Below are 21,155 nucleotides of genomic sequence, written 5' to 3'. Positions count from 1 at the left end.
TTTAAGATATCCCCAAAGGAGGAAGAGGAGGGGAGGAAAGAGGGAGGAAGAAGGGAAGGGGGGAGCATTGCAACCTGGCACAGCTAGCTGCCTTGCCCGCGAGCTCACAAGGCGCATCCCCCTTTGCCTGCAGGCCCCCACCTCAAAGGAAGACGCGGGCCGGCAGGCATGATGGAGCGCGCCATGGATCATATGAGCAACAGCGCGGCAAGTACACATGCGGTGTCCGTCCGGTCCGCCCCCCACCACCACCCACAAGCGCAAGGGCAAGGCGGCATGGGGCGGCACTAACTCCAGTAGCCATTGAATGCAAGCAAGCGAGCAACAGAAAGAAAGAAAGAAAATGTTTTTATGATTATTTAATAAAGGAAGAAGACGAGGGAGGGGGAGGCGGATTGGATCTAGAGAGTGATGGGCGGCGGCGTGGAAGCCGCAGACGCAACAGATCGAACGCGCACCCCCCATCCCCCCACCTGAGGAAAATGACGCCCACCACCGGCGCTAGGCTAGAATCGGTCGAAGAATCAGGGCCGGGCCGGGAAAGGCGGTACCTTTGCGTTGCTAGGAGGACCGGGAGGAGGCGGCCGTCATGGCGGTTGCGGCGGCGGGATATTGTCCAGCCGGCTGCCGGGGCATGGGGCAATGGCAGCGGAAGTGGATGGAGGTGGGGGCTGGCTGGGAGGAGTAGGAGTAGGAGTGGTGAGTACTAATTGGTGTGGGGATCCATGGAGGGATGAGCAAAGAGACAAGTGTTTGTGGAGACGGGACGGGTCAAAGATGATGGTGGTGGTGGTGAAAAGCTGGGCTTTCGGGGCGCATAAACTAGGGCGGTTGATTCATCATGGCCTCTCCACGATTAATTAACCTCCCGTCCTGGCTTAGGGTGGCTGACCACCCAGGTACAGCGTGCAGGGCGTGGTCTCCTCTCTCTTTCCCAGCGACCGAGACTCCCGTGCCCAACGTCCACTTTTCTGCACCCTATGGTGCTTTGCTGCCAGCGCGAGATCTGGATGGTGGAGGGGCCATCCTGACCGTCCCTTTCTCTTCTCATCTAGGGTTTCAGGGTGGAACAACAATGCTCTGTTCGGATGTTGATATTGGGGGGCTAGACATTGTATTGACCCGAATGTCCAATACCCAGGATATTGATATTGAGAGTGAATGTCAATATTTTCTGTTTGGATGTGCTAGATATTCGGAACTAGAGTAGATATTGAAGTTGAATGCCAAATGTTGTTCGGATGCTCAAAGTGATGTATTTCAGTCCTAGGAGAATTCGATCATATACACTATATTATGTACAGAACATGCACAATATTTTTGTTGTCTCATTAACAAGCAAAGAATATATGAATAACAATAAATTTGTACATAAGTTTGACAACATAATATATAGTTCCATTCATAATCCATCAAAAGCAAGCACATAAGATGAGATACATCACTGTCGAAAATCATACAAACATAGTCTAGAAACGGTGGTTCATAGAAATTCCGATACGGTTACAAGTTATTCAAGGTAACATAAGCAGCCATTCCTTTCTAGCATCCAGTGGGAGCTCAAGAAGTGAATGGAATAAACGCTCACTGACAGTTAGCTTCGCATAAGCTCGCAGCTGTTCAGTTCTGGACATATCAGGTACGGCTTCAATTGTAGCAAGCATGACGGAAGGAGGAGTAACCTGCGGCTGCTGTAGTGGCTCGGTTGACTTCATGGCATCATCAAAAGATGTCTTCAAACTTCCAAGCATGCACATAATTGCTTCACCAGTACGTGGCCTCTTTGGTGATGGACCAACTGCTTCAGGAGATGTATCATTGGCTTCTACAGCTGGTTGTATCACCTCTGGATCCGTCGACTCAGCTCCTGTCCGAGCACCTAGCCCGGTCGCATGGTCTTTTGAGTAAATTGTACATATCTCATTCCAATTGCGGATTACTTTGTTCTTGTATGGAGCTGCTTTTTCATTAGCCTGTAAACACATACAATCTGAAGTTAGAAACAAATCCCAAGCAAAATAGAAGTAGAATTAGTTATGACATGTCGCATACCTCCACATATCTTTCCCACACTTCATCACTCTCAAGTTGTAAGACATTCTTTTCCCAGTCCCAACCAAATCCACTTTGAGAAAGAATTTTGCTAACTATCTCATAGTGCTTGTCAAAAGTTTTCAACCTTGATACAATTTTCTCCTTTGTGACATCGACCCCACACTTTTCGCGAACAGCTTTGATAGCAGCACGGTACACATGTGACTTCCATCCGTTCTGGGCACGATCACCATTGTTGTGATGCTCAACAAATACATCTAGCAAGGCGCTGTCCATCTCCTGAGTCCATTGTGTGTAATTCCTACTGAACTTCTTTCCTGGTACTTCCTCCATGGACCTACACAACCAAAAAAGATGCAAATAGTATACAAGCAGAATGTATCAATAACCAAAGAAAGATCAGTGTTATATTATATATATAATCTGGTCACAGCATACATAATACCCAACCAAGGTGCTAGCTATCTATATCAAAACACCACGTCCAAGGCAACCACCAAAATACCATCAACTAGCTAACTCATACATCCTACTAAACCTCTAGTTCTGCATGGGCAACAAGGTAATCCGCAAACATGTCATTAGCGAGTTGCTTCCTAAAGTTCTTCCAAGCAGTAGTAACTCTAACACTTGTAATGTAACCAGCATGATCTTCAGCCTCAATTGGCTGAGCCGCTAGTTCTGCGTCCACTTCCTCCAGTAATAAATCATCCATCATGTACTGCCTATCCCTTGTATAGTTGTGCAAGACACAGCAAGCATTAATAATTCGAATCTGCAAAATATTTGTTCATAGTCAGCATATGCCTATCTTTCAGTTGCAAAATATTAGTTAGCATTTGCAACACACCTGGTCCTCTATGCGAAAGAAACATGGACACCGTAAGATAGCCCACTTTTTCTTCCACAACCCAAATGTTCTCTCTACTACATTTCTAGCACGAGAGTGCCGCAAGTTATACAGCTCGTGGGCTGTTTTGGGCTGTTGTGCACTTGCTGCCCATTCTTTCAAATGGTACCTAGTTGATCTGAATGGTGTAAGGAAGCCAGGTCCATTGGTGTAGCCAGCATCAGCTAAGTAATATTTTCCTATGGTCAATCAGCCACACAAGTTAGTTAAGAACCAAAGCAAATACAAACAAATAGGCAAGCTAAAGAGTAGTACCATTAGGTACAGCAAATGCATCTTGGCGACTTGTTCTCATTGCATCTTTTAGGACTCGTGAGTCAGAAGCTGAACCCTCCCAGCCAGGCATGGCATACAGAAATTTCATGTTCCAGTCAACTACACCGAGCATGTTAGTGGTGATGTCTTGTTTTCTATTTCTATAACGCCCTTGGTCAGACACATGAACACAAACATCAACATGGCATCCATCTATTGCTCCAAGTGCATTGGGGAACCACTTCCATTTGTAATCATCCGGAGGTGTGGAAGAAGGATCTGGCAGCTTAATGAACTCCTTATGGAGAGATAGTATAGCAGTTAAAACCTCAGAAAAGTGTGCACTGATAGTCCCCAATGACCTCTTGTACTGCCCACGCAACAACCTCATTTTCAAACCATGTCCAACTACAAGCAAGAACATTGCAACCTTTTCTTCCACAGCTACATACACGCTCTCACGCAAGCCACACTTCTCACGCAGCATAGTGCACAAGTCATGGAAATTTCTTTTTGTTAGACGGAGCTGATCATAGCATGCAACTTCGGACCCATCATACATGTCTTTGAGCAAGTACTTTCTAAGCGAGTGTCTATGCTCATCGTCGGTAAAGCTCCCTAAATCCCTCGGTACCCTTTGTGTACTAACATAATACAAGGCAAGAAGAGTGGATTCAAAGAAATGTTTCATGAACACAATCCTTCTCTTCTTTCTTCTTTTGTTTTCTTCAGTAATGTAAGAAACCATGGCTAAGTCGTCCGACATTTTGCAACTACAATGTACATATCAGTTTTAATTAGCATGGCATGCAATTTGTAGTAGTAAATTTTTTAGACAGCAAGCAAATAACACACGATATCAATCTATTCATGGTAGTATCATATCATCATCAAATCCAATCAAATCGTAGCACACAAGTAACAACAAATCATAAAAGGGGGCAGATTGACCTAAAGAAAATATAGACAGAGAAGGCAGAGGTCGAATCCTAGCTCAGGGAAGGGGGGGACGGGGTCCTGTGGCACACACCTGCGCCGGACGAAGGTCTCCGGACCTCGGGGATACGTGCGCCGGCTGCTGATGCCCGTTCGATTCCTGCACATGGAGGTGGAGGCAGAGATGAGAGGGGCAGGACTGAGTCACGAAAGGAGGGGGAAAACTGTGGGGATGAGAAGGTGCGGCGGAGGCCGGCGGCGCCGTGCGTGCTGAGCGATGGAGGGAGGGAGACCGGGGGTGGGACGTACCTGCGCCGGCGCCAGCGTCGCTAGGGTTCCGCCCGAACGCCTGGTTGCTCGAGCTTCGGGAAGAGACGAGCGAAGAGGTACGCTCGCGAATATCACCCAATCTCCAGGCTAACACCTCGACTTTGGAGGCCTCTCCTTTTTGCCGTTCGGCCTCCTCCTTGATATCGAGCCCGAATACAGTGGCCCAATGCCATGACCAGCCAAACGCTCTGATTTGAGGTATTCGGACCTTGAAAGGCCCGAATGTCCAATGCCACGCCCCAATATCAACATCCGAACAGAGCCCAAAGGTTTTGTTCTACGGTTTTCAGGTAGCCGTGCAAAAGCTTGTGTATCTGGCTCCTCCGCTAAGCACCTCCCTTTTGGAACGTGTGTGATCCAGGTGCACATTTTTATGCACAAGGTTACATTTTCTGGGCAACTCCATTTCAAGTTTATTACGTTCCACCGAAAACCTCGATTTCATGTTTGATTAAGAGAATGCGAGGCGTCGGCCTTTTACCATCTCTTGATCAGCCAAATTGCAGAACAGCATGCCATCATCTTCAACCCGAATTCGAGAGTCTAGTCAACCATGAGCTAGAGCATAATACGCTACATCATCGATCTTAACACTCCCAAAGTAATAGGATGGTCATCCAACCAAACTCGCACCCATATATCTTGCGAGAGGTATCTACCTCTTTCTAAGTTGCGAGGAAAATGACATCTTTAAAGGTTTACAAAACAATTGTCCTTGTTTTAACAAGCCGTTATGATTTTTCACAGAGATGACCACTTGTTTCTCCAACATGATATTTTAGATTTCGCGATCCCTTGAGTTGCTCTCGCGTGGCTTGGTAAACCCATGTGTCAACTAGACGCCCACCACACTCCATCAGATCACAAATGGCAACTCCTAAAATGCCTTTGTAAATATTGAATTTGTAGTCATCGCAACAACAACATCATCTAGATAAAAAAAATTAACAATAGGAACCAGCCTACTTGCAGTTACTTTTCGTCGCTAGAATACAATATGCATGTGTCACTGACATGTTGGTCCGATGAGAGAGGATGCAAGTGCGTAGATCCAAAATGCATAGATTTTTTAAAGGTGGGAAAGAATTTTATAGTCATTCATGAGGTCTCGTAAAGGAATCTACTTTGGAGTCCCCTCACATGTGTGAATCAAACATTTGAATTTGTCCTACTTCCCTTTAGTATTACGTGTGTTTACCGAGTCCAAGTGTATTCTAGTGAAATTTTGGAAACGTTCCTTGCAACTGATTTTTTGTGAATTTAGCAAGATCAAAAAGGATGTGTCGACAAAGGGTCCATAGATCCAAAATGCATGTAACCTAACAAGGTAGAAAATAATTTTATAGCCATTAATGAGGTCTCCTAAAGGAATCTACTTTAGAGGCCTCACACATGCGTGAATGAAAACATTTGAATTTGCCGTAGTTTTCGTTAGTATTATGTGTGTTTACCCAAGTCCAAGTGTACTCTAGGAGAATTTTGGTCAAAATGACCATTGCGACTGATTTTTGGTGAGTTTGGCAAGAAAAAAAAAAAAGACTATGGTCATTCAAACACGATCTAGAATTTTGATCACGACAAAAAAAAAACTGATTGAGTTATTTATAGACAAGCCAAACATTCTCCATTTCTCAACAGCACTAGTGACCTCATCTCAAAACAAAAACGAGAAACTCTACTCTACCCTTTCACGTGATTGCCATGGATCCTGAGAATTGGTCTGCCGCCTCTGGTGGCATGGCCGGCAGCTTCGGTAACGGAGCATAAAAAAGAAGTGCTAGCTAATATCAGCGTTCCCTAATCTACTACTACTTATCTACTACTACTTATAAAGGCACGAAGTGCCGTAGGAAAATTAGATCTCAACCATCCATCCAAATTTATCTAACAATCCAAATTGATTTGTTCTCCCCACCCCGTACGAGTAATTTCCGCGCCTAGATGCCTCCCACCCCGTAACTTCAGCAGATCGTCAAATCAGCCTCCATAACTCGACGCCTACCTGCCACAGATCCTCATCCCAGCCTCCACACCTCAACGCCTCCTATGGCTCCCTGCAGATCCTCAGGACGCCCAGACCACGACGGCACACCCAGCCTCCCGGCCGGACGCCCAGCCTTCATACCTCGACGCCTCAGTGCTGCAGATCATCAGGTCACCCAGATCGTGACGGTACACCCAGCTTCCCTGCCGAAGATCGTCAGCCTCTAACCCTGCATCGCCCAGGTCCAAACCGCGACGGCACATCCAGCAAGGAAATCCACGCAAAGACGAGCAGCAGATCCAGGGGAGGGCAACCATCATGTCCCAAAAGCCACCGCCGAAAAACGAAAATTCAGGTTTCCTACTAATCCAAACAAACATTACGCCTATGTACAACTTCAGTTTCCTCATTTACATGTCCAATCTGTGGTTTTTAGATCCTGGAGATACCAATCCTGGGCGTGCTGCTTTTCGACATGTTATTACCAATAGGTAATCACAGTTTTCACTTTAACTGATCGGCTATTTTTCTTGGATCTGTGGCTTGCAATTTTGTATATTCTAGAATAAACAACAGATATGGTATCGATCAGATCAAACTGCATGCCCCAGTTCATGAAAAGTTAGACATGATATATAACATCTTGCCAATAAGATATATGAAAACAGACATAATTATATACGTCATACTGCATTTCTGTGAGATGGACCACCATACCTTTCAGTTCTTATCAATTATCATCGCTACACCAACAGTACCAATTTCCAGTCCACACTAGCCTGTAGCATACCATAAACAGTAGTAGTTAGACCAAAATATATCTGTCAGAAGTTTTATGTATACTTCTCCTGCAAATGATGTAACATTTTCCATGAAAACATTGTGTCAGGAGTAATGGTTCAGCCTGATTTAGGGGACATTACAAACGTACTTGTCGTTCTGATTCAACACTAGGTAAAGACGAAAACATTATTCTGAAATAGATTTCCTATCCACATATTCTTACTATTGGATCTTTAATGTGTTTGCATCTATGTACTTTTCTCAAAAAGATAGTAACCATATGTTTCAGTATCCTATGTATGGACGAAATTTGCTTACAAGTTTCCTGGATGTTATGAGCAACCCTGGTAAACACTGCTGCTGGTTTTCCGTTAATTTTATTCTATCTATAATATTTTATGAGATCATAATTCTTATATATATTTTTTGCATGTTGTCAACCCACCCTTCTCCTGAAAATGTTGAAAAAACAGGTTCTATGTAGATGAAAGATCCCGAAAAAAAGTCATAGGGCTTGATAATGCTCTATGAGACCCGAACAAGTGGAGACTCTCCGTGAAAATAAGACAAATTACTACCTAAAAAAAAGCTGTGGCTGCTGGCAGTCTTAAAATGTGGCTCACTAATGGGTATTGCTGATGTAGGCTCAACTCCAAGCGAGAAATTTATTCATTCAAACAATGGTATATTTGAAATTATTATGTACATGTTAATAATCGTAGTTTGTAGTTTCAGTTTTTTGTTATTAATAATCTCTACTCTACTACTGCTCCACATAAGGAGATTGCTCCAATCAATGGCGCGGAACATGTAGTGTGAATAATGATCAACATATTCAGACTCACACAATGGGTGATATTCAAACTGACACAATGGTCGCAGATCCAGGATTATTTGATAAATCCGACCACCATCCTAACTCACCTGGTAATTCATATATGCAACTGAAATTCCGTGTCTATCATTTCCTTTCATTGTGGCTCAAAGCTCTTAATTTTACATGCTAGAATTCTTGGGTACAGAAGGTAATGATGAAACTCCAGCAGACGGTGATCTTGATGAGGAAGCAAGGATATTCGGCACAAGACTATGTGGACAAGAAAACATGACAAATTCAAGCCCTGAGCAATTGCATCCTATATTCACCATTAATTAGTGATGTCCCTATTAGCCTAGAAGAAAAGTCACAAATAGAGGTGCAAATTCCTCACCTGAATAATATCATATCGCTAGAAATTACAAACTGTAAAGGAATCTAGGCAGAATATATTCTAGGAACATTACTAGATATTCCCAGGGCCTGAATTACCAAAGAGCAAGATGACATCTCAGAATTTGATGCAACCACGAAAATTTATGAATATTTCTTATAGATAAACTGCACAGAAATTTCACTACACTAGAATCAGAAAAATCACAGCGTGTATTTTTCTACCCAGTTCATTGCATCCATGGCATGGATCAATATTTGTTCAACAAAACCTTAAAATTTCAGGCCGTTTTGTCCCATGGATCATGCATCTCAGTAAATAGAAAAACAACCATTATGTCTACAGAATAAGCACATGGCATATCTTGATTCTTGAATCTTTAGCCTAAGCTGAATCATAAAATACTCCTAATGCAAGAAAAAAAAAGAAAAAAAAAACAAAGAGGATGAACAGGCTTGAGTGGAGGCGTGGCGCAGGGGTTCCGGCCTGAGGTGGTCGTTGGTGGAATCGTCGACCTGGTCATGGGTCAGTGGTCGCTGGAGGTCGATGTGGAGGCGTTGGTCACAGAGGAGGCGACATGGGGGAGAGCTGGAGCCGGTGTCGCATGGGAGGAGGGACGGGGATGGGGAAGGATGAGCGTGGACACGAGAGGTTGAGGCGGCGGAAGTCGATGCCCTCGGCCGACACGGCGACGGAGGACATGGAGAGGACAAGGTTCATAACGGTGAGGAGTGAGGGGAAGGAGATGCGGCTGGGAGGAGGGATGCAGTGAGGACAAGCGGGTGTGAGCCTGTGAGATGGGGCTGACTTGCTGAGTAATGCTTTCGTAGTTATAGATACTTCTGTAGGTTCTTTTTTACGGTTCACGATCATTCAATGATTCGAGGTTATATAATCTAAATGTAGTTATAGATACTTCCGTAGTAAATTTTATATGGTACATTTTTTGTAATCTTGCAGGTCATCATCATGTGCATCATGTGCTTTGTGGATGTTAAATTTTATAGAATATTTCACGGGGATATTTTATCCGACATTCTTGAATAAGTATATTTCGCTATGTATCACATACTTATTTCACGTTGTATCATTATTTGAAAACTAACTTTGATTACTATTTTATTGATGATAGGTTCATATGAAAAAATTTAGAAGCAAACTAGCTATCGATTTTAGTAGACTCGAAACTAAGTGATGGTAATATAAGAAATCGAGACATGGAAAATAATAATAGGGACACATCCGATAGATTTTGTGATTGTGGAAGGACCCTCTGAAAACATCAAAACGTCGAACAACTCATTACAAAATGAGCTCAAAGATCGCAGTCTTCACATTTTTCACCCTCTTCCAATCCCAATCCAAGAGAGGACGAATTAATAGATGAACTTTCCTTATACATCTGTATAGTTGATGTTGTCCCTTCACCGAGTAAGCCACGCTTTTTCATTTCATTTTGTGTTTTCATTTTCTTTGGAACGAGACACTTTTAAGTAACTTTGGATAGAAATGTGATTGACAGTATACGCATTTATGACACTGTATAAGACGTGCGTTGCACGTGCACGCTTACTAGTTAATCTCCAACGCCCAAAGCAGCCTTGGAATGACGCATCTAAATTCCTCAAGCACAGTGACCCAACTGATTACCCTTATCTGATGGGATGCTGCTGATGTTGATTGGGGCGCACAAAGCTAGAACCAAGAAACCGGAAACTAATTTGAAACCACAGTTGCCACCATCGAGAAATTTGCCTCTGCCGCGCTGCCAAATGGAGATGCAGGTTAAAATTATTATCTTTGCTGATGTGATCTCCATCAACCGATCGATCGTTGCGATCCTGAGCGTTGCCAATGAGCAAAGAGTAGTGCCGATGATCGGTTTAATTTGGCACCTTTTGGGCAGCAGACAGCAACCTGAAAACTGCCGATCGACGAGCACTAGCGCGACATGAAAATTAGTTGTTAATTAGGGAGTGCATAATGCGCCCCCTCAATCTCTTTTCTGCCGCTTCTTTAAATTATTTCTTTCCCATGTCACCGAACGCTGGTGTCCCTTTCCGGCTGGCCTACCTACGTGTGGCCCGTGGATCTACTCTACTCACACGGTTTTAGACAATGGATCCACGCACACATGACACCGTATCGTGGAATCTTGGATGGGTTAGGTGTTTTACAAGAAAACATAGGGTTAGGTCAGTGAATCAGGGTTAAGTCGTGGAGTAATCTTAGCTAGCGACGATTTTGCCGAACCAAATCGGAATGTAATCAGGCTTGCATGTTTTGTTGTCAAGAGACACCATTCAATTAAGGTCACCACGGTGTGCTTGGTGATCGAGCCGATTGGCATTGCGTTCGTGGCAATGAGTCAATGGCCTAATAAACATGCCACATTGTATCTATTCCTCCTATTCCCTCAGTCTCGGTTTATAGGGTTAACTATGTTTTGCAGCGAGATCTAGGCATTGTTTTATTGGAGGAGAAAAACTATTCCTATTTAGATATCACTATTTAGATATTCGACTGATCATATATTTAGATATTTAGATACAAGAATATCATTATTTTGATATTTGATAGATCATATATTCAGAGACCTCACACACACACACACACACACACACACACACACACACACACACACACACACACACACACACACACACACACACAAGTGGCGGAAGCCCGAGCAAATATGTACACTATTTTTTTTGGAATTAAGTTGATTTACAAAGTTATAGAATACAAGGCTTTACACATCGGCAAGGCTTTGTGACTACCCATGCTCTAAGGGAAGGTAGGTTCACGATGCATACATATACACTAAGTAATCAATCCAATTGCCAATAATTAATTCAAAGAGACATAAAAGTATATGTATTCTATTCACATGTAGGGGATTTGGCTTCAAGATCTTATTAAGGAAAATTTTCTTGCAAAGCAGAACACTAGTAACTTTTGTTGTCAAATACAACTTAAATTTCTCTAAAAATACAACTTAAATTTCTCTAAAAAATAAAACTTAAATTAAAAACAATAAAAACTTATCAATGGTACATAATACAACTTCATAAAAAATACACTATTTTTTCTAACAATGTATGGTTAAATATACTACTAAGTAACAGAAGAAATATTCATTAACATATTAGTACAAAAAATAGAAAAGTTTAGTATAAATTATATGTATTTTAATTAAATCGAGATAGGTAGCCTGTACTCGTCGGAAACTGTTGGCGCCTTCTTGTGCAATTGTTGGTGTCGTTTAATCTCTAATACTACAAAAAACTTCTCAAGTTTTTAGAATTCTAAAAGACCTACCTCGTTGATGTATATTTTTTTGCATAGAAAATAGAGGACAACATAATTTCAAAGGCTAAACTTTGTTCTTCAGAAATTATAAAAATAGATAGCCAAAATGAATGTAAAAAGTATACGGTTACCAATATTCTCATAGGATATCTGATTGAGAGATTGGGATATTTGCAGAAAAGTTGACATTACATACAACAATGTGTTCCGATTTGGTACTATTACTAACCAAGTACCAAGCTACATGATTGAAAAAAGCTAAGGAAGATTTCTATTTTTTTTGTTAAAGTGGACATATATGTTGCATTATTTCTTCACCAAAATAGTATCCAAGCATTGTAGACTTCACGTTTCTGTCATGAATGCATCATTCTATTCACGGTTGGACCAATCAGGCTATAATTTTTGTGTATTACGTTATTTGATGTTATTTGTGTTAGGCCATGAATGTGGCAAGCACCAATTATACCCCTGACGCCCTATGTGATCATCTGTATTAGATGTCTAAGTTCTTATGAAGTTGTATTGCCTAACTGCAAGGTATATTTCCCCATGTGTCTATTTTATTCACCTTCAAGTGTTCACATATTTTTGTAGCATCAAACTGGAAGCACATGAGATCTAAACAGCATTTGTGGAACTCAATAGGTACTCGAGCCATGTGACGAGACCAGCTGGTTCCCCTTGGTCATGGTACATCGGCCTCACACGACATTGCTTACACATGCGTAGGATAACACCACTTTAAAAGATGTCATATCTGATTGGTAGTTTTTGGGCTTGTTAACGCATCTAAACAATAGCCTGAAGTTGTGACAAGAGAAGTCGCCAATTCGGTTGCTACATTTGAGAAGAAAAGCAACTAAAAACTTGTGTAGCCAAGGAGATACTATGGATATAGTATTTATTTTACAAAAATCTTTTGCACCATCTATCTTGTTTGCGGCTGTGCCTTTTGACCGTGTATTTTGCGAGAGCTCTTTTGGTGTTGTGTTGTTATTCATAGTTCACCTTTACTAGGTAGTCCCATATAGACTAAATGAAATGATGTATGCACTAGCTTGTTTGTTGTCGACTGTCCCATCAAATGATTTTGATATATGCCACTGTTTGACACTGCACATCAAGAAGAACAAATATTTTTTTATTAAAGCTAATGGGTAGATTGTAAATGCAAAAAAGATTTACAGCAAGGATTGAAAAATGTCCAAAGAAATAAAACTTTTTTGTTTTGCGAAAAGCAAAGAGAGTGGACTTTGTACACCCACGCATGAATGTGGGCGTTTCCATCACTGTACATTGTGCTTTGAGATTCGAATAAAAAGAGGAGGGAGAAATGAATTTTTCCATCTACCATAATGGACACGAATATCGAGAAATAAATGAACGAAACACCCACACACATGCGTGGATGTACAAAAGTATTTCCAGAAAACGAAATCCTCAATTTACTGGCACAAATATTATAATGAACTTTGTTGTTGCATGTGTCGAAAGGGGGGGAGCGTCAAATACGAGTACGAAACAGAAATTTGTGAAAAGATACAAGAACTGATACGTACACTGTACAAGAGTGGCGCAGCACCATCGTCACTCGACAACGGTGAGATAGCCACCGGCAAAAACAAATGTTGACGCTTAGTTTAATATCAGTACTGTTCTCGAGAAAGGTTTAATATGAATGTACAACAAAGCCTAGGTTTGGAGCCATGAGCGGTGGCACATGGAGCCCCTCGCGGCCAAAAGCTAGTATCAGCTAACAACCCAGCTAAGACTGGTCTCATGCTAGCAGTAGCAGTGTTTAAAACCGAAGGTCACTGCAGCGTGCATGTGCAGTAGCAGAACATCACTATGGAATTCAGATAACGATGGGGACAGATCAGATCGGGCCATTGACTGCAATTCAAGGCCGGATTGACAATTTCGCAAAAAAAGGAAAGAGAAGAGGCCGGATTGTGACAAGTACATTGGCAAACAGACAACGTGGCTGTGGAAGTAGAGAATATTGAAGAAGTGTGGCAGCATTTGATAAAAGAATTTAATGCTTAAGTAATGGTTCGTTGTCCTAATCAGTCTCATTTCTGGCAAGGTTCGATGAATGTTTCCAGTTTATTTTTGGGTTCGATGAATGTTTCCAGGAGCTCTTTCAGACAGCGGTGGAGTGCAGGCTTGGGGACGGACAAAGGCTCAAATTCTGGACCGACAGATGGATCGGGGGACGCAATGTTCAGCAGATCGCACCCAATCTTCTTCGCTTTGTCAAGCCTGCTAGGCTGACCGACTGTGTCGCTGATTACCTCGTTCAAAACAGGTGGGCGCAGGCCTTCCGCGGCACTCCCTCGGTTCAGGCGATCGTGGAGTTTTACTCGCTCTGGGATCTGGTACAGGAATTCGCCCTTGACGAGCTGGTGAAGGACAAGGTCACTTGGAGGCAAACACCGAGCGGATCTTACACGGCGAAATCGGCTTATGAGCTATTCTTCGTCGGCAGGACTGCTCTAGCCGGTGCACGGGAGCTGTGGGCGGCTGGGGCGCCACTTAAGCACAAGCTACACATGTGGCTGGTTCTCAGAGATCGTCTATGGACCGCGGACAGATTGGCGAGGCGAGGGATGCAGCACAACCCCCTGTGCCCGCTGTGCTGCCAAGAAGCAGAAACGATCGAGCACATTACGGTGCAATGCTCATACTCCAGGGAGGTTTGGTATCACATGCTCCTGCCAAGACGGCTGCATCGTTTCACTCCTTCGGCGGCGGCGGAAATTAAGCTGTGGTGGCCGGTGGTTTCTGCGGGGGTGCCTCGCAAGCAGAGGAAGGAGCTCAATGGCCTCATTGTCCTGATATCCAGGGAGCTATGGCTTGAGCGAAACGCCCGTGTTTTCGACAAGAGTGCCACCATGCCGATGGAACTCTGCAAGCGGATTAAAGGAGAATTTGCACAATGGGGTAGAGCTGGGCTTTGGGATGCCGGCGGTGGAGTGGACTCTAGGGTAGCGAGAATCACAACCTAGTGCTGTGTGGGTGTTGGGGAGGGGTCGAATCGTGGCAGATTTGACCTGTTACCCTTGCTTGTAATGAACCTCTTTCTTCCTTAATGAATGAAGACATGCGGCGCTCGCGCGTGTTCTTGAAAAAAAAAAGATTTTGTAGGAAAACTATTGGTAATGGAGGAACACACCATGTTCTAGGAAGATGTTTGGTTTGGTCAGAAACCTCTCCGGGAGATTTTCCCCAGGCGATTTGCTAGCCTTTAGTGTCAATATTACAGTAATAGAAGTTTTACTGAAGGTTGGGGTGTTATTCGTTTTCGTAGAGCTTTATTTGGAGAAACTGCTAAGCTTTGGTATGAGTTGAAGGACTTATGTGATTCTGTGGTTCTAAATGATGAACAAGATCGGTGTAGTTGGTTGTTGAGGAAAAATGAAGTTCTTTTATGTGAAATGAGGAAAAATGAAGTTCTTTTTTGACGAAACCGTAGCTTCCAAAACCTGGACTGTTTGTGTTGCTGCATGTCTGCTTGGCCTATGGAAGGCCAGAAACGATAGGGTGTTTAACTGCAAATATATTGGGAGACATGCTGTACTAAATCAGATTGCAAATGAGCTCAGACTGTGGAGTAACCGATCGCCAAGAACCCAACCACAGTTGATATCATGGCTACCGGGTAGTTTTTTCTTCTTCCCCCCCCCCTGATACGTCCAAAACGTATCTACTTTCCCGAACACTTTTGCTATTGTTTTGCCTCTAATTTGTGTATTTTGGATGCAACTAACACGGACTAACGCTGTTTTCGGCAGAACCGATTCAGTGTCTCGTTTTTTTTGCGAAATCCAACTTTCAGGAAAAACCTCGGGATTTTGACGAAAGGGCCTATTTTCCCTGAATACTGACGGAGCCAGAAGGACAATTGAAGTGGAGGCCCGAGGGCCCCACACCACATGGCGGCGCGGCCCAGGGGGGGCCCGCGCGGCCATGTGGTGTGGCCCCCTCGGCTGGCCTCCGACGCCCCCTTTCGGACTACTTATTCGCCTCGACCTAAAAACGCACGGGGAGAAGTCGAAGTCGCCAGAAACCCTCCAGAACGCCGCCACGTCGCGAAACTCCGTCGCGGGAGCCAGAAGTCTTCGTTCTGGCACTCCGCCGGGACGGGGAATTGGAGGAGATCATCACCGCCATCACCGCCAACACCTCTCCATCAACCAGCAATGTTTCCCCCATCCATGTGTGAGTAATTCCCCGCTGTAGGCCGAAGGGGATGGTAGGGATTGGATGAGATTGGTCATGTAATAGCATAAGATTGTTAGGGCATAGTGCCTAGTGTCCGTAGATGGTACTTTTATGATATTGTTGCAACTTGTTATGCTTAATGCTTATCACTAGGGCCCGAGTGCCATGATCTCAGATCTGAACATGTTATTATTTCATCATGATATTCGTTGTTTATGATCTTACCTGCAAGTTGTATACACATGTCGCTGTCCGGAACCAATGGCCCCGAAGTGACGAAATCGGGACAACCGGAGGGGATGGCAATGATGTGAGGATCACATGTGTTCACGGAGTGTTAATGCTTTGCTCCGGTACTCTATTAAAAGGAGTACCTTAATATCCGAGTAGTTTCCCTTGAGGCCCGGCTGCCACCGGCTGGTAGGACAAAAGATGTTGTGCAAGTTTCTCATTGCGAGCACGTACGACTATAATTGGAACACATGCCTATTGATTGATTAGTACTTGGATACCGTTTTATTATTATCCGCAAATGCCCTGCTATGATTGTTACATGAGTTTCTCTCATCCATGCAACGCCCGTCATCCGTCCCCGTGCCTACGGTATTTTAATCCTCGCTGTTTACTAAAATCACTACTGCTGTCTTTGTTACTCTGCTGCTGTTATTTCACTCATCGCTACTACTATAAAACTGTTACTACCGATAAACTCTTGCGAGCAAGTCTGTTTCAGTGCAGCTTGAATTGACAACTCCGCTGTTAAGGCTTTCAAGTATTCTTTGTCTCCCCTTGTGTCGAATCAATAAATTGGGTAATACTTCCCTCGAAGACTCGTTGCGATCCCCTATACTTGTGGGTCATCAAGACTATTTTCTGGCGCCGTTGCCGGGGAGCATAGCTTTATTTGGAAGTTCACTTGGATTGATATTGTTCGCTGCAAACTCTCCATCATGGGTAAACCTCGCGATACTAAGGTCGCCATATTACCATCCACTACAAGAAAAGGTACAACTCTGAGTACCTCCGTTGCTCTTGATTCACCATCTGTGATTGATAAACTTGTTTCACCACCACATGCTTCAAATGCTCGGTACTTCGCTGAATCTGAAAACTCTCATAATATTGATAATATTTCTGTTGTGCTTGATGATAGTGGTTCATTGGGAACTTTTCTAGATGCTAAAATTGCTAGGTCTAGACAAATTGAAAATGCTTGAAACTCCCGATGTTACTACACCCGTTAATTCACCTGAACTTGAATACTCTAGTGATGATCTTGATGAAGATTATGTGGAACTTGATGATGATTTTATTGAAAAATGCCATGCTACTACTGATGCAAGAAAAATTAAAAAGTTGCTTGCGGAACATACTGTTAGATATAAACTGTCTCCTGATCCTAAATTTGCCACATCTCCCATAAACATTAAGGATAAAGATTATGATTTTTCTCTTGATCTATCTCATATAGCTATTGTTGAGAAAACACCCTTTTGTGGTACTGAAAAAGAAAGTGTTGTTGAACACATGACTGAGTTATCTACTTTGAGTAGCTTGTTTTCTGATGATGTTAAGAAGCGTACTTACTTTGTTGCTAAAATCTTTCCATTCTCATTAAAGGATGACGCTAAAACTTGGTATAATAGTTTGCCACCTAGCTCTATTAAAATTCCAAAAGAGTTACTTGCTGTTTTCTTTCGGAAATACTTTCCTGCTAGTGCTCAACATGCTGCTTTGCAGAGAGTTTATAATTTTGATCAGGGAGATGAAGAGAAATTGCCTGAGGCTTGGGCGAGATTTTGCTCTCTTATTAGAGCTCTGCCGACCATGATTTGGAAAAGCATGATTTACTTGATATATTTTATAGTGGACTAACCATTGAGTCTAGGGCATACCTGGATAGTTGTGCTTGGTTGTGTTTTCGGGAAAAGAACTCCGGACGACGCTCGAAGAATTATTGGCTAAAATAGGCCGGAATTATGATGATTGGAATACGCTCGAACCAACTCCAACGCCAATAGTGAAGAAGAGGGGTTTAATTAAATTGAATGATGAAGATATGAGGGAAGCCAAGAAGTCTCTCAAGGAGAAAGGTATTAAATCTGAAGATGTGAAGAATCTACCTCCAATAGAAGATATATGTGAGATAATTCCCCCTTCATCCATGATTGAGGTAAATTCCCTTCAACGCTTTACTAGGGAAGATATTCCGTATTCAAAACCTCTTGCGCAATGCTTAGATGAGTTTGATAATTATATTGTTAAGCAAGAAAATTTTAATATGAGAGTAGAGAATCATCTAATGGAAAATTCTCAAGCTATTAGTGAATTGCATGATATTGTGGAGAGAACCTCCAATGATGTTAAGATGCTTGTTAAACATTTTCATATGGTTCAAACTCAAATTGATCAACTCACTAAAGTGCAAAATGACTTGTTAGGAAATAATGCTAAAGAAAAACATGCTTATGAAGTAACAACTAGAGGTGGTGTCTCTACCCAGGATCCTCTATATCCCGAAGGGCATCCCAAAAGAATTGAACAAGATTCTCAACGCATTGAACCTAGAGCTCCATCTAAGAAAAAGAAGAAGAAACATAAAAATGTTGTAGAATCCTCCGAACCCGCTAATGATCCTAATAGTATTTCTATTTCGATGCTGAAACCGAAAGTGGTAATGAACATGATAAAGATAATGATAAGAATGATACTCCTAATAAAGAAGAGGTTGAAAAAGAACCTGAAAAGCATGCTAAAAATAAAAAGTATACTAAAGAAGATTTTATTGCTGAGAAACATGGTAATGAAAGAGAACCTTGGGTGAAAAAGCAAATGCCTTTTCCTGCTAAGAAACTAAAATCAAAGGAAGAAGAACACTATAATAAATTCTGTGATTGGATGAAACCTTTATTCTTGCAAATTCCTTTGACTGATGCTATTAAATTGCCTCCTTATTCAAAGTATATGAAAGATATTGTTACTAACAAAAGGAAAATCCCCAATGAGGAAATTTCTACTATGCTTGCTAATTACTCTTTCAATGGCAAAGTTCCAAAGAAGTTGGGCGACCCAGGTATACCTACTATTCCTTGTTCTATTAAGAATAATTATGTTAAAACTGCTCTATGTGACTTGGGAGCCGGTGTTAGTGTTATGCCTTTTTCTCTTTATAAGAGACTTTACTTAGATAAGTTGATACCTACTGATATATCTTTGCAAATGGCTGATAAATCTACTGCTATTCCTGTTGGTATATGTGAGGATGTTCCTGTTCAAGTTACTAATAACTGCTTGATATTAACTGATTTTGTTGTGTTGGAAATGCCTGAAGATGATAATATGTCTATTATTCTTGGGAGACCTTTTCTTAACACCGCAGGGGCTGTTATCGATTGCAATAAAGGAAAGGTTACTTTCAATGTTGATGATAAGGAACACACCGTCTATTTCCCCAAGAGGATTGAAAAAGCGTGCGGAGTTAATACTATCTCTCATGTGAGAACTATCAAAGTGGGAACCATCGATTGTCCTATATATGAGCCTAAAGAAGAATATCAAACTCTTGTGATTGGATCCATATCAATACAATTCAAGGTAACATGATTGATTTGAGGTTTATTTCTTCATATGCTATATAAAATTTATTTGGTGGCAAGACTTGATCAACCTTGTTAACAAATACCTTTTATATGCATAGAGGAGGTAAACAACATCTCTTTCTTCCTCCACTTGCTTAAGTTGCTGTAGCATTTTTAATTTGCAAAGTTTCTTAGTTGATTTGAGATTTCAAAAATTTTCCTGGCCGGTAATAATAAACTTAATACCCAGAAATGTGCATTTTTTAAAGTTTTCAAAAAGTCGCGAAAATTATACCGTTGGTCCTATTTTTCGACGAGGCACCTGGGAGCACCAGAGGATGACCTGTGGGGCACCACAGGGTGCCACACCACAGGCCGGCGCGGCCAAGGAGGTGGCCGCGCCACCATGTGGTGTGGGCCCCTCCTTGCCCCACTATCTCATCTCTTTCTCCCAGCACCTTCTCTCTCCCGAAAAAACTCGTACCAAGTTCCTCTCACTCGCGTTTTTGCTCAAGAACTCCAGATTTCTCGATCTCTTTGCTCAGCTCAGATTTCCTGCTGAAATTTGGCACATTTGCTCTCCGGTATGTGACTCCTTCGATTATCCAAATAGAATTTTGTTTGGTTGAGTATATCTTGAATATTTTGCTGCTGTAGGTAACATGTTTAGTGAACTTGCATGCTTGTTCTAAGTGGTAGAAACTAGTTTTGATGCATGATTAGTACTCTAGCAAGTTCCTATGGTAGTTTCCCTCAATTATATGTCACCAAATCAAGTTTTATATTGTTTGTTGAAAATTTCAGAAAATGGAAGGAGGTAGGCACCAACTCAACCAACATGAGTTGGAGGTGCCACAGGTTATGAGAGTTCACCGGGAAGAAGGAGTATATCCCACTTACTATCCGTGTGCGGATTTCATGAGAAGTGCGGGGATTTTGCAGGACGTCCAAAATTTAATCTCTCGTGCAGGATTGGATGATTTTGTTGATGGGGAACCATGCCAATATGTGAAGCTGACTATGTCAGTAGTGCAAGATTTTAAATTCAATTGGTCACAATCTAACCCCATGGTTCAAGTACAAAATTTATAATAAAACTCGTCAACTTGCCATTCGGTGATTTTTGTGCGAGCAATCAAAGTGCCGCAATGGGGATCATGCGAGAAGATAAAGGGATCGCCGCAAGAGCTCTTGGACCTCTTCAAGATGATTTGTCATGGAAGGAGTTTCTCGAGAGGATGATGGTAAAATCAGTAGTATTCATTTCCCAGCTATTCGTTACTTCGCCTATTTCATTACCAAGTGCGTTCCGGCAAGAAAGAATGGAGGTAAAATAACTATCCCGGATCTAGCCTTTCTAGCTGCTGCATTACAAGGTAATAAGACTTATAACTTGGGAGCTTTGATAGCCAACATACTTGCCACTAACCGTGAGAAGGGAGGAATTTGTGGGGGTCTCATCGCCTCTCGTTTATTAGCTATGCATAATGTGAGACCTCACGAGTCTTGATATTCCGCTCCCTATGGAGAAACTTGACATAGCTTCCATGATTAAGCATGAATTTCTTTCTAAT

At 42.3% G+C, this 21,155-nt stretch overlaps 1 protein-coding gene across 1 annotated transcript; it reads right to left on the bottom strand.

The window, feature by feature from the left end:
* Positions 1–1,425: 1,425 nt before the first annotated feature.
* LOC124657136 lies at positions 1,426–6,505 on the bottom strand. The gene is made up of 4 exons (XM_047195739.1): positions 6,489–6,505; positions 4,466–4,674; positions 4,251–4,316; positions 1,426–1,879 (listed from the first exon to the last, which is right to left on the bottom strand). Exons 1-4 carry the CDS (start codon positions 6,503–6,505, stop codon positions 1,515–1,517), a joined length of 657 nt encoding a protein of 218 aa, XP_047051695.1. The 3' UTR covers positions 1,426–1,514.
* Positions 6,506–21,155: the final 14,650 nt, after the last annotated feature.

Source organism: Lolium rigidum, chromosome 5, assembly GCF_022539505.1.
Source record: "Lolium rigidum isolate FL_2022 chromosome 5, APGP_CSIRO_Lrig_0.1, whole genome shotgun sequence".
NCBI lineage: Eukaryota > Viridiplantae > Streptophyta > Magnoliopsida > Poales > Poaceae > Lolium > Lolium rigidum.
The sequence above is the reverse complement of the archived record's forward strand: the minus strand, read 5'-3'. Positions and strand labels throughout refer to the sequence as shown.

What these genes read in the sequence shown, in the direction of transcription:
- LOC124657136 (XM_047195739.1), bottom strand. An exon ending in CGACGCTGGCGCCGGCGCAG is followed by an intron (nt 4,317 to 4,465) that starts GTACGTCCCACC and finishes CTCCATGTGCAG; the next exon opens with GAATCGAACGGGCATCAGCA. An exon ending in GAGACCTTCGTCCGGCGCAG is followed by an intron (nt 1,880 to 4,250) that starts GTGTGTGCCACA and finishes CGACCGGGCTAG; the next exon opens with GTGCTCGGACAGGAGCTGAG.